Source organism: Falco biarmicus, chromosome 7, assembly GCF_023638135.1.
Source record: "Falco biarmicus isolate bFalBia1 chromosome 7, bFalBia1.pri, whole genome shotgun sequence".
In the NCBI taxonomy this organism is placed as follows: Eukaryota; Metazoa; Chordata; class Aves; order Falconiformes; family Falconidae; genus Falco; species Falco biarmicus.
Window position 1 is genome coordinate 2962106 of NC_079294.1, and position 13111 is coordinate 2975216.

A 13111-nucleotide genomic window follows, 5' to 3' on the forward strand; every position below is an offset into this window, starting at 1 on the left:
CTCTCTTTTCAGACAACAGACTGGCCCCCAGTTTGATGACAAATCAACAATGTAGGACAAGAGGCATCCCCTCGTGGCCATGAGTAAACCATGCCTATTTGCATCAGGACAAAAAAGCCAAACAAGCCCAAACATATTCACAGCTTCCTTATGGAAAAGCCCAAAATTTAGGTCATAGCTCAAGGCATACTTGAACAAGAAAATAAACAAAACCCCGTGGAAAAGGTGACCGCCCAAGTCTCCAGTCAACGTCTGCAAAGCATTCCTCCAGAAAATAAGCCCCATATTATGGAAGTCTTCTGAGGACAGATGAGCAGCCATTTAAATGCAAACAAAACCTTTGAGAAGGCAGACTCCAAGGAAAGGTCTGCTTCAGGCTTAGCAGGCAATGAGCAAGAAGTATCTGCAAAGTTGGTAAGGTCTTTTACAGCTCTAACTCACGGACATTTCCACATCAGAAAGGCGAAATACCTTCTCGCCTCAGATCCACACGTATAGCTTTCAAACCCTTAAGAAAGCCAAGAGGATAAGCTCCTCCCTGGGTTGCGTTCTGTACCAGAGCCATTTCCCCTCCGATTCCCATTCATGCCTTTCTCCAAACACTGAAGAACCTGCAAATGTATGGTAACTAAGGAGATAAGCTGCAATTAAGGACTGGGGGGGGGGGGGGGGAAGGGGTGTGTGTCTGCACGTGGTGCTTTTCAAGCTACCTTCTGTTTTTTATACAAGAACTCAGAAACTTTCTGGTTCCGCAAGGAGACAGGGAAAGCAAGGAGCAGAAGCAACATTACCCTCTTGTGGCAGCAAAGCAATATGGAAATAAATCCTGAGAAATTCAAACCGGAACAGACTAGGTGTTTCTTTCCATACCTGCGGCAAGTATGGAGAGCTACGTGCTGTCAGAAAGGCCATCAAGACTGGAGAGGGAGCGGTAAGAGCTGGAGGACCTGCTCTGCCCCGGCAGGCGAGGATGGTACCACCGCTCCACACTGCTGCACCTGGGGTTCTGTCAGGCCCCTCTATCCCTGTCGAAGGCAGGGCACAAAGGTCCACGTTCAGCTAATAGGTGAAGCCACCGGTACAGCACTGAAGCCTTTCTAAGAGTAACACAGCACAGCCAAACTCACTTGCACTGTACACCGACACCTGGATCACACAACCCCGCGTATAGCTTTCTCATCCAGACCAAGAGCAACGCAATCCGAGCTCAGGGAAAGGCTAAGTTCACGTCACACAGCAAGAATGCAGGCAGGAGGGACCGCAGACCTCAGACGAGAGCCGACAAAATGAAAGACAGAAATTTGACACTGGACCCTGATACACGGTTCCAGGGAAGCTGGTCTGCACATATCACTTGTGCACAATGCATCCAACAGATTAAAATACATGGAAAAAAGCAATGCCTTCAGTAAGCTGTGCAGTCTTGGCAGGACAATTATTTGCACAGCACTGTGGAATCCACATTTCTATCTCCTCACAAACAAAATAAAGGATAAATACAAAACACAAAAGGTTCCCAGACAATACAAACTTCCCCACCTCACATACACTCCTTCCTATCTTCGTGCAGGGCAAAACCATCACCCAGGCCAGTTTAAAACACTTCTCTGATTTTCAGATAACTTCAATAGTCTACCTTGCCTGCCAAACTAAATAGGTGAGGCAAGGTGAAAACATTATGTATTCGTGAAACACAGGCACAGAAGTTACTCATACCACCATCTACAGAATTTGACCTCTGGAACGAGTACAATGGAGTGGTTAGAGAAGTTTAACATAATTGCCAGACAAAGCTTCATAATGGAAAAATAAGAATAATACGCATTTCCTCATGTTTCATGCAAACCTGCCTGGCAATAGGACAGGGCTCATCTTTTATCTGCAGTAATTCATTCAAATCTCTAGTCAAAATAGGCAGGTAAACACCACCAGAATTGCCCACTTAGTATATTATGAGCAACTAAATCTTGAATGGGTAAAGGACAAGCTTCCCCCTGTGCACTTTATTTTTTCCCCTTTCTAGGGACTGTTTCACAGGGTAAGGTTTGAAATATGTCAACAGGGACACACATGGCACTACTTGCCCCTAGCATCCATTCTAGAAAGACTCTGGCCTGGGTTGCCATGCCAGAACTCAGAAACACCACAAGATTGAAAACCAGGTTATTTCTTTTTTTGTGAAATAACACACTGTAGATATCACTTGTGTCATTAAAATAGCCATAGAGGTGGCATTTGAAGATCTGGACCGGTTTTATTAGTCAGCATTGCACTGTACCTGTCACTAACTGATGAGCTAAATTCAGTGGCAACCACTGCTAGGACTCGATGTATCATTTTCTTAAGACAGTGGCAGTAGCTCATCTCAAACAAGCAGCTGACTAGGAGAATCCTCTTTCACTCCCTGTTCAGCTTCTCCTTATCAACCTGAATTGGCCCTCACAGCAACAACAGCTTAAAGTAGAGGATCTTCTCCTTCACTAAGAGTACAGTATTAACACAATGTTTCTTCAACCCGTTTCTTAATTAACAGGAAGTTAGAGAAAAATTAAACTAGTTCACCTGTTGCTCAGTTATCTTTCCTTCAGCCGCAGATGCCAATAGCTCCTCTCACCAGATTTATGCAGCACATTTCACATGGCAACTTCAGGGATTTCTGAGGCTCTTTTCATTTTAATGTTAAAAATGAGGCAAAGATAGATCCACAGGGGGAAAAAACCCTACATTTGAATTAATGAGATCAGCCTGGAGAACCTCAGAGAAGCCGAAGCTGTCTCACCAGCTTCTGCTTAAGGCAGACCATAAACCTTCCCAATTTCACACAGCTTCAAGAAACACGCAGCTCAACACTTGTGCTGCTTTCGGGCCAAACTGAATGCAACAAGACTGCTGTACTGCCGAAGCTCCCAGCGACAGGTTCCTCCTAAGAGGTGCCAGAGCTGTTAGTCAGGAACAGCTTCATTACATGCTTATTAATGTCTTCGTGATTAGCCCAAGGTAATTAGCCCAGCACCATCAGAAAGAGCAGAATTCTCTCTCTCCCCAGCTGACACAGCTGCATCAACGGAATTCAAAGAACAGCCTTCATTAAACTACCAATTAACTTAATTGGCAATGTCTTCCCAGCAAGCTACTTCTCAGCCAGGAAAGACAGGTCAATGAGTGGATCCTGCCCACAGACAAGGAATGCGGATATACAACACACAGTTCCCAGATGCAATTTTTATCCCAAGTTTTTCAGCTGGCTTTTGAATACAGAGCTCAGCTGCCCAATGAGGACATCTACCGGAGAGACAAAGGACAAAAGGTAAGACAGGTCACAGGCAGATACACAGATGGTCAACGCTAAGAGCCAACCTGAGGTCCACAGGCACGAAACTACGTTGACTGTGTGTATGCAGTTATTGCTTGTACCCCCGGGCTTGAAGGCTTACCCTCCCCTCTCCTGTTTCCCCAGCACCTTGAGCATCACACAGCCTACATCTCATGAGCCTTAGCCACCAGTTTTGCACGCTTCTGCAGCAGCAAAGGTTAACAGACATTTTGGACTCTGCTGTGCAGAAGTGGTTCCAGCACTTTCCATTACGGGAGCACACCCTAGGTCTGGGAGACAAGACAACTTGGTGTGAGAATGTTCACTCTATGCAAAAATTAGGTACAGCAGGTGCTCGCTGGCTTGTTAGTGCTCTATAAGGGAAAATGCAACAGCTAATTTGAGAAGGGCAGAAAATTACACCCATAGGACACAGCTATCCCACACACGGGGTTCCTTTTAAGGGGAAAGATTTCATGAAGTTCCCAAGGTCACCCAAGGTGTTTAACAGGAAAGGAAATTAAGTTTTACTTCAAGGAATTTGCTACGCGCATTTAATTCTGACTGTTCGCTGCTTCCAGCCCCCTTACCTCAGTACTCCACAGTTAGCTTAACTCAGTTAAAAGTTAGAACATGCTGTGCATGTTCTTGAGAAAGGCCTGATAACAGAAGCAGAGTCCCTATGAGAGTCTCTGCAAACTCTGCCAAAAGGATTTCACCAGAGGTTTCACCTTCGCAGGAATTCCTCTGGAATTAAGCTCATGCACTCCAAATTAATGCCTCAGCAAAAAGCACCTGCTTGCAGAGGCGATGAGGTAGGCAACCAACCCTGCACAGATGCTACAGCCACCGAGCTGACAGCAGCAACCCCCATGGGCGACAGGCAAAGTGACCCAGAGATTTAGTCACAGGACTCCAGCTGTTAGGCAGCAATGCGTCCAGCTCCTGCACGCCTGGGTGGACTGAGTTATATACCCCAGGGCAGTTTTAAATTATACAACTGTCACAGAAAAGATCACATCTACAAATCCCACTACACCTCACTGTAGTAATATGTGCCAACTGCCCGATTAATAAAAAGGCTATTTGCCCCGCCCCCCCCCCCCCCCCCCCCCCCCCCCCCCCGTTATTTCTGACACTGCAGTGACTCAGCCCAGAGAACAAGCTCCACAGTGGAGATGGCATCAGCGTGTACAGCTATTTCAAAAGAAAGATAATGCAAGACTCACTCGAGTGCCATTTTAAAGCTAAATTTGTCAGCTCCTTCTCACCTCTCTGCCCTTTGATAAAGGACTAGAGGATATCTGATTTAAATTAAAGGCAGGTAAGTTCAGGCCCAAGAAAGAAGTAGTTACCATGTAATCAGCTTGGGACTCTCATTATGGCAGGCTATAAAAAAAAAAAAAAACTGGGGCAAGGATTTAGAAGCAGATGAATAATTTCATGACCACCACACCACTTACTTGCTATGCAACTACAGCAACAAGAAAGGCAGCCACTGTTCTAGCCTGAGTATAATCAGCTTATCTGCCCGAAGAAGGAAAGAATTCCCTTTCCTCAGGCACTCCTGTGTACAAGGCCTTCTCAGTCAGTTACATCTGCATCCAACCTGGAAACCTTGCTTTCCTACAGCACAAAGCATCCATTTCCACAAAACAGCAAGACTGGACCTTTCCTCTGACAAGAGCAGAAATCACCTGACAGGGAGGATGTCAAACTGAAACCCAGTAGGGAAACGCTGCCTAAAGTACCAATGTAGCTGAACCATCCATACAAGCCAGCAGGGACACTTTTGCACAAAGCACAGGTCCTTTGTGGTGCCAGTTCGGTTTGGCTCATTCTGTTTCTTGTAATAGATCTAAGTATACAAAAAACCCCCAAACCCTTAAGACCAAGACGTACAGCAGAGCCTAAAATTTTCAGTGATCAGCTTGCCCCCAACAAGCTCACCCCTAGACTCAGGTCAATAGCATCTGCTTTCAAAATATACCTCTTTTACAAAAGGCGGCAAACAAACCGCATGGGTTTGACCACACACTCACAGCTACGTTATATGCCCAAACCGCTGACAGTAAGCTCTGTTTTTTGCCCTCTATAGCAACACCAAGGAAATGGCTGTTAACTCTTCCAGCTTAACAACTACAGCTTCAACAAGACACAGCACTCGGGAAAGCAATTCTCGCTGCTCCTGGCCAACTTTCCACGCTAGCCTGGGCAGATTCTCTGTGTGCAACACGTGTGTGGTATGGGGGCCCAAAGGACAGCATAGCCCATCCTGTGTTCCTGCCCTTCTGCAGCGTCTGGTAAACACCAGGAGCACAGTTCACCTCAGAGATCTGCTGCTAGAACCCATCCTTTTCCCTCTCTCTACTGTCATCCTCCTTTCCCATTGAGAGGTCTGGTCTCTGTCCTTACAGCCTTCACAACCTATCTGCAGCGCGACAACAGCAGCTAGAAAGGACATAAATGCAAGGTCTCCATTTTCATCTACATAAACAGCTGATAAAAGGTTTTCAACTCTGAAAATACTGGAAAACTCAGACTAGATGGGAAAGGTTTAAGAAAAAAATAGAGGAGGAAGGCCAAGCATATATCTTACCTCCTGAGTGAATCCTCCTCTGAGCTTTCCTCAGGCATTTCCTGGTTTAAGGCCTCCTGTGATACATTCCCAGGTCTGCTTGAAGCCGACTGGCTGTAAACTCTTTCCCAGTGCCCCCGTCTCCTGGTTAAAGACCACTCCCACGGTCCTCTCCTCCTGCGGGGTGGAAGAGCTGCCCAGCTGCAGCCTGCTAGAGGCAGGAGCTCTGCCCTCGGTTCTCTCTGCAGGCTGCACCTGGCTGGTATTTGGAGGCACACCCTCAAACGTGCTTTGGACCTGCCCTGGTGTGTAGCTAGGCGTGCTTCTCTCCCAGCGCAGCGTGTCATTGTTAAAGGTCAGCAGGTTATGACAAGCGCGACAGCGGTTCAGGTGACCCCGGGACAAATTGGAATTGTTTTCACTGCTGTGTGGAGTCTGCTGATGGGAGGGACCCGGCCGATCAGGCTCAATGTTGTTGTTGAGCATTTCTTGAGCCTGTTGCGCCTGGCTGGGCTCCCCACCAATCCCCTGATCTAACTCCTGAAGCCGGTCATATTCCAGGAAGAATCGCCTCAGATCACACTGGAGCTCATTACGGATGCTGGCCGCATTGCTCGGGCCAGCGCTACTACCACTGTCCACCTCAGCCCCCGGGGCCAGAAAGCCCCTCCCTTCTGTTGCAGAGGTATAGACCGATGCCTGGGAACCTCCCTCCTGCTGTCTCAGCACGGACAGCAAGCTGACGGAGGAGGCACTGGTCCTAGGGGGGGGCATGGCTTCCAGTTCTGACCGAGAGCTCATGTTCAGCACTGTCCTGGACCAGTCAGACCCACCTAAGCCCGAAGCCATCTCTCTCGCAGACTGTTGGTACCGGGACTGGTGGCCTGCCAAGGGCCCGCTGAGGGACCGCCGCGTGGGGCCCAGGCTAAGGTTGCGCAGGGTGTTGCCAGCAGTGCTGCTCTGAACTGTGCTGAAAGCAGAGGGCCTGTTAAGTATCCCCTGCTCCTCCTGCGCTACGGATGCCTGCTCTGGGGGTTGATAAGGCTCTGTTTGCACAGAGGAGAAGGAAGTGCCAGTGGCCCCAGAAGACGTGGAGGGTGCATTTTCCTGGTGTGGGAAGAGAGAAGAAGGAAGTCTTGCACTAGAGCATCGGCTGCAAAGGCACAACATCCCCAGGTGCTGGCAGCACTCTGCTGTGGGATAGCTGACACGCTCCCGGAGCCTGTTATAGACAGATGCCCTTGTGTTCTCACTGGCTGGAGGCAGAGGTGGTGGTGGTGGAGGCGGTGGAGGGGATGGGGTAGCAGAGTCTTGAACACTGTTTTGCTCTCCCACCTGTATGCCAGAGGAGCGGGAGGACAACATATGCAGGAAGTTGTGGAGAAGGGGTGTGCGCCTCACAGGCTGAGACGGAAGGATAGCACGCTGGCGATAATGTGGCATCTCTGTGCTGTCCACGGAGATTTCCACTTCCTCATCGCTCTGCAGAAGGAAGCGATCAAAGTTCAATCACCTCACAGCAAAATCCCGTACCTCCAAAAGACCAGCAGAAAGCCAGCTACCACCCCAGACAGATGAAAGGATGCGGTAGAGTCCCTTCCTAGGGGCCTCGACTTGCAGGGAACCAGCTGAGACTATTTCAAAGTTCATTTCATGGATGCAGACACCCTCTGCCTACAGCCTAGTGAGCTTTGACAATACACTGTTCATATGAACAGAAGCGTCAGCAGCTGTGGGGAGCATTGTTAATACCTCCCATAGCTTCAAATCCAGCAGAATGTCACAACCGAACAGAAAAAGCAAGGCCATGGGGACATCTGTCCCACCACTAATGAGACAGCAAGGGCAAAAAACCCACATGCTTCAGAGAGCTTTTTAACAGCCCTGCATATAACACGAGAGCATTCAAGTGACCAACAGAGGTAAGACAGAACTCGGCTTAGAAGGACTTCAGGTTTTCAGAAAAGCACGAGGCTGCTTAGGAACAGACCAGATTTAATGATTATAGTGCCTTGTAATTAGCCAGGCTATATATACAGGTACTGATGTTTCCCTTACCTGCTGGTTAGAAGGGTTAACAATTGCTGTGAGCAAGTAGTGTCCCAAGGGATCAAACCGTACCAGCCTAAGACAAAAGCAGAGCCAGAGTATCAATCATCAGCTCACATTCCACACTGACACACAGGAAGCTGGACACATTGGGAAAGAAAACCCCACGTGAAATATTTGCAGTGAGAACAATATTGTGTTACCATCATCATCTTCTGAAGCATGTAAAAAAGTTTATGCATTAAGAAGAAGAAAACATACTTATCCAGGCAAAGGCTGTAGCTATTTTATAGTCCGCAGCAATACTATACAGAAGTTAAAAGCTAGAAACAAGTACTGCTGTATCAATTGAAATAGCCATGAAATTTTAAGGAATATGTACATATACATAACCAACGGGAACTTGGTGCAAAGGGAGAGATTAACTTGCCTTGAATGTTACATCATTGTCTTATTTTAAATTGCTCAAAAGTAGGCATCAAGTTTCCAGTTTTCTCCATAACTGCACCAAAGTAATAGCTCAGCATTCTCTTCCAGCAGCTTCTGCGTTCTCTCATCCTTATGGCTAACAAGTTTAATTACTAAGCTTACAAATTAACACGAAGCAGATTCTGGGCATTTATCGGGCACAGGTTCGATTACAAATATGAACCACCAAGCTAATCTATTATGTCCAAATGCCTTCCTTCCCACCCACAAAACTGTTTCTCTACCAGCCGAGTCAAGGAGCTGCAAGCAACACTTCTCTCCACTGCCTCAAGTGCGGAGGGTGCAGCATCCCAGAGGACCCTGCCACATTCCCCAAATGTGACCGTTTTTCACATACAAGCGTTCTCTTCCCCCAGAAACAGGAACTCACCTGACCCGTTCCATTTCACTAGCTGTTTTCACCACTGCAAAAGGCTCCCGACGACTCCAGTCCCAGAAATGTATCTCATTTGCAGTTGCAATCAGCAAGAGCTGAGCCGTAGGATGAAAAGCAAGTGATGCGATGGCATTGTTGCTATCTGTGAACCAGCTCTCACTTCCACCCTGAGTGAGGAGTCAAGAATCACAAGCAGTTTATCATAAAGTTTGAGATCATTAGGTTTCCATGTACGTGCCATCTCTCCGAGACTCTGCCTAGAGCATGGAAGCGACATGCATTCTTGGCAACAACAGCTGCGCTCATACAAGGTCACGTGTCATATCTAGAACAGAACACTATTTGCAGCAATAACCACAGACATATTGTTGTAGGCAAGTGTGTCTCAAGCAGCCTGTAAAAATGCTGCGTTTCAAAGTGACCAGGTAAGTATGCTGTGTTTTGCCTCTGTGCCAATAGCAGAGCTGGCAGAGCAGCAGCTTCTCTAATAAAGAGTTCAGATGTGCTCAGTGGAATGGAAAATGGCACGTCTTTTACATAAGCTAAACAGACACCTTGCACAAAGTTCTCCAGCACTATCTGTGCCACTCTAATCAAATAAACAGGCACAGCTAAGCAGCGTGACCTACCTGGTGGGATTGGACGAGAAATCTGTCACCTCCTCTCTAGACAGAAGAGGATGGCTATGATCTGTTCTACGTTTTTAGAGACAGGTCCCAGCAAAGCTTCCAAACAGCTCTCTTGCCAGGCAACATTTGGGAAACCAATTCAGACCAAAAAAAAGTCACCACCCACCAAATACCAAAAGCACGTACATTTCAGGGAAGACTTACATGTAAATCCCAAATTCTAACCTCCCCATCTAGGCATCCTGAAGCAATGAGGCCCGGGATGGTGGGATGGAAGGTGACACACCAGGGAGTGCGGCGATGTCCAACCAAGGAATGAACACACTTGCCCGTTTTCACCTCTGTGATGTAGATGTTGTGATTCACATGTGTGGAAGCCATCAGGGTCCTGGGAATGCAGAAGGTAGGACAAACATTAGCATGAGAAGAGTACAGCAAAACCAGACCGTGGTTGGTTTCATCTCAACGGGGTCTGTTCACACCTAACCCAGCAGCTCTCCCACACAGAGCTCAAAGGGTAAGAGGCTACTGTTTCACCAGTGGCCACAAAGCTTCCTGTAGCCAGATTTCAGGGTCCATGCAAACATGAGCTCATCCGATCTGCAAGCACAAACTTGACCTTGAAAGTCAGAATGAACGTGCAGCTCAGAAGGAACTCCTGAGTGACAGTTTGGGGCAATTCAATATTCCCAATTCTCCACACCATCTCAACCACTGCCAAATCAAGTGACACTAGGAGAGATCCCACCTCCATTTCTGTTTCCAATACACACATCGTTCTGCTCTGTTCTTTAGTCCTAGATATCCCAGTGGGCGTGCCACATCACTCCGCACGTTGTGCTAAAACACCCTTTACTCCCTCAAGTTTCTTATGAAATCCCACGGTGGCGGCACAGATCCTTTTTCCTTCGAACTATGCATCGCTTGGGTACCTCAGAAATTAAACACCAACTATGCTCGAAGCTGTGAGATTAGGAAGGTGCACACGTTCCGTCCATGCATGTCAGGAACCAGAAGTTTCACTTGGCTATTCAGGACTGGACAACTCAATGGGCACAAGCCTCCATCACTTTTGTAAGTGTAAGGAGACTGCTGAAACAGGGAACGAACTAGGAGTTAATTACCTGTCTGGACTAAACGCCAGCAAGAAGGTGGAGCGTGGACTGTCTGGTAACTCAACTTTCTGAAAAAGCCAACAAAGCAGGAAGTGTTGCAAGTGTCATATGATCATACTTTAACTGTAAGCCACACAGACAAGGGGAACCCGCTGCAGGAACATATCTAGTATCACATCACTGCAGGAACTGAACAGAGCCAGAGAGCATATCAACACATCAAATGTACAATCACGAGACAATTTATTTCAAATCCCTGCCTCCCCCCACTCCAAGGTCGAGCAATGCACCTCTATCCCACAACCTTACCTTGCCCTCCCATTTCATCCATCGAGTTTTATCCTCCACCAACTCCTGCAGGAGCCGCTGAGCACCCAAGGCTTGGGTACCCCGTTCCCTACCCCACAGGATGCGGACAGCGTTCTTCTCCGGTATAACCTTCATGGCTCTCAGTGGCCAACGTTACACCAGCTACTGGGAGAAGACACCAGCAGGTTCCAGATGAGAACCACCACGAAGCTACAAACAGGCTATCCACATTTCAATTGTTTATCTTCATGGAAACCTAGAAAGAGAAGAAAAGAGAATGGTAAGGAAAGCAGCTTTTACCTTGATCACCTAGATGAAAAGCTTTAAATCCCAAAAGACTAGATTTAAAATACAAATCTATCCTCTCCTGCAGACTTCGCTACTTTCTTCCATTATCAAGGCCTAATTTTGACATTTCTGCAGCCAAAGATTACTTTGAAAGGCTTTTAAAAGCATCCAACCCTTTCCCTGTACACATGCCCTAGGCATGCCACACTTAAAAGAGAATAGAAAATTTGCCCTGAAACTCTTTCCCTTCCCTCTACCTCTTACTCTGTAAGAAAAAAAGACGACACATATATATAAAAATTAAAAAGGAAAATATGAAGAGACAATCTTTACACCTTGAAGATTTAGGTCCTGGCTGACAAGGGTGATAAAAAAATTGACAATATGACAGTCTCCGGGAAACTATTCAAATTTCAGTAATAGTAATTATTATCATAGACCTCAAGTCCAAATTACTTCCAATTCCATCACAATAGCTTACAGTGTACAAAACCAACCATGTATCACACCAAAACCTTACACTGCAGTGCCATCTTGGCCAACTCCATCAACATGATTCACTTTGCCTGTCTGCACATTATCTTTCCATCTACAGCGCTCTTAGAACAACAGTTCATCCAAGTAAAGCACAATGCCAAATGTTAATGTTTTTAGTACACTCTGAGCTGCTAAGGAAAGCATTAATACCCATTTTCTAGGGAAAAAAAGTTAATTCTTTAAAAGAACTAAATATAGCGACCCTAACAGCAACCAAGTTACACAGGTTTTGAATGGTCTCATACACCAGAGTTTGCCACCAAAAGCTCTCCAGAAATAGGAAGTTTCTTAGAACACATGAGTGAAGACACGTTGGTACAACGCCATTACCTTCTGATCCCAGCAGAGTGCCCTTACTACTCTGTCATCTCTTTAGAACATAAAGATCTAAAAAGAAATCCTCCTCAGTTCGTTACACTGAACAAAACCATCAATATCCAATAGAGGAGGAAGTGGCAACTTACAAAAGCAACACACACATACAGGGGAAAGAAGGTTCACCTACACAAGAAGAGATGAATTGTGAAATGATGGAACTCAGAACAGTCATCAGCAGATCTTTCTTTCCCTCTGCTCTTCCCCCCCAAAAAAACTTTCTGAGCAGATGATTTAAGACAGCTGCTGCTTACAGGGAGGAGCTGCCTACAGAGATAAGCCAGGAAAATGAGTTCTAATAAAGCACACCCGTTTTCATTTGGGAAAGTACAGTAAAGGGTACTTCAAGTGATGAACAAGTAGAGGCATCCATCTTCCTAGAAAAGAAATTCACCACAAAGAAATACAAGCAAGCTGGAAATTCCCTGATGCTTAATCTGAACAGCATGGGGATCATCTATTTTAGAGAAGCTGAACTCTGCAGTGTAAAATAAGCCTTCTTTCGAGAATCTGTGAAAGTCAGCCAAACATTAAGTAGGAATTACTCTACAAAATAAAAGCCTTACTGAAAAGCAACACAAAACCTAAACATGTCAGCTACAAGTGGATTCTTAAGAGCAACTGTACAGATTAAAAAAGTCTACACCCAAAAAAGCTAGAACAAGGATAGCTGGAGTAGATACAGCCAAAAGCAGTGTAAGACAGGAATCACTAAACGCAAATAAATCCTCATCTGGATTCTGCAAACAGCCCCAGACACCCATGTTCAGAATGACTGGATTCAGATGTTAAACAGAGTGGAGGGGAAGGACAGCTTAGAGTGATACAGGCAATAAAAAGCCTATTTTACAGGAGGAAACGGTAAGTGTAGTTTCATTTAGTAAAATGAAGCAAACAGTAGCTGAATATTCTATATGGGTGCATTCAAGAAGTAAGGATGACAACAACGCCAGAATAAACATATAAACCAGACAAACGGAAGACCAGGCTTGCTGACAGAATAAGCTGGAAGTGTGAGGAGATGTCAAACATTAAGCTTTGGAATAGCCTTTT

The 13111-nt window shown here is 46.2% G+C and overlaps 1 protein-coding gene across 1 annotated transcript in view; it reads right to left on the minus strand.

The window, feature by feature from the left end:
- AMBRA1 (autophagy and beclin 1 regulator 1) overlaps nt 1–13111 on the minus strand; it is a 136154-nt gene that overhangs the window by 114191 nt on the left and 8852 nt on the right. Inside the window, 7 exon segments of the mRNA XM_056346179.1 lie at nt 5913–6028; nt 6030–7373; nt 7950–8016; nt 8800–8972; nt 9639–9822; nt 10559–10617; nt 10859–11114. Coding sequence (XP_056202154.1) covers nt 5913–6028; nt 6030–7373; nt 7950–8016; nt 8800–8972; nt 9639–9822; nt 10559–10617; nt 10859–10993 — 2078 coding nt within the window. The 5' untranslated portion in view covers nt 10994–11114.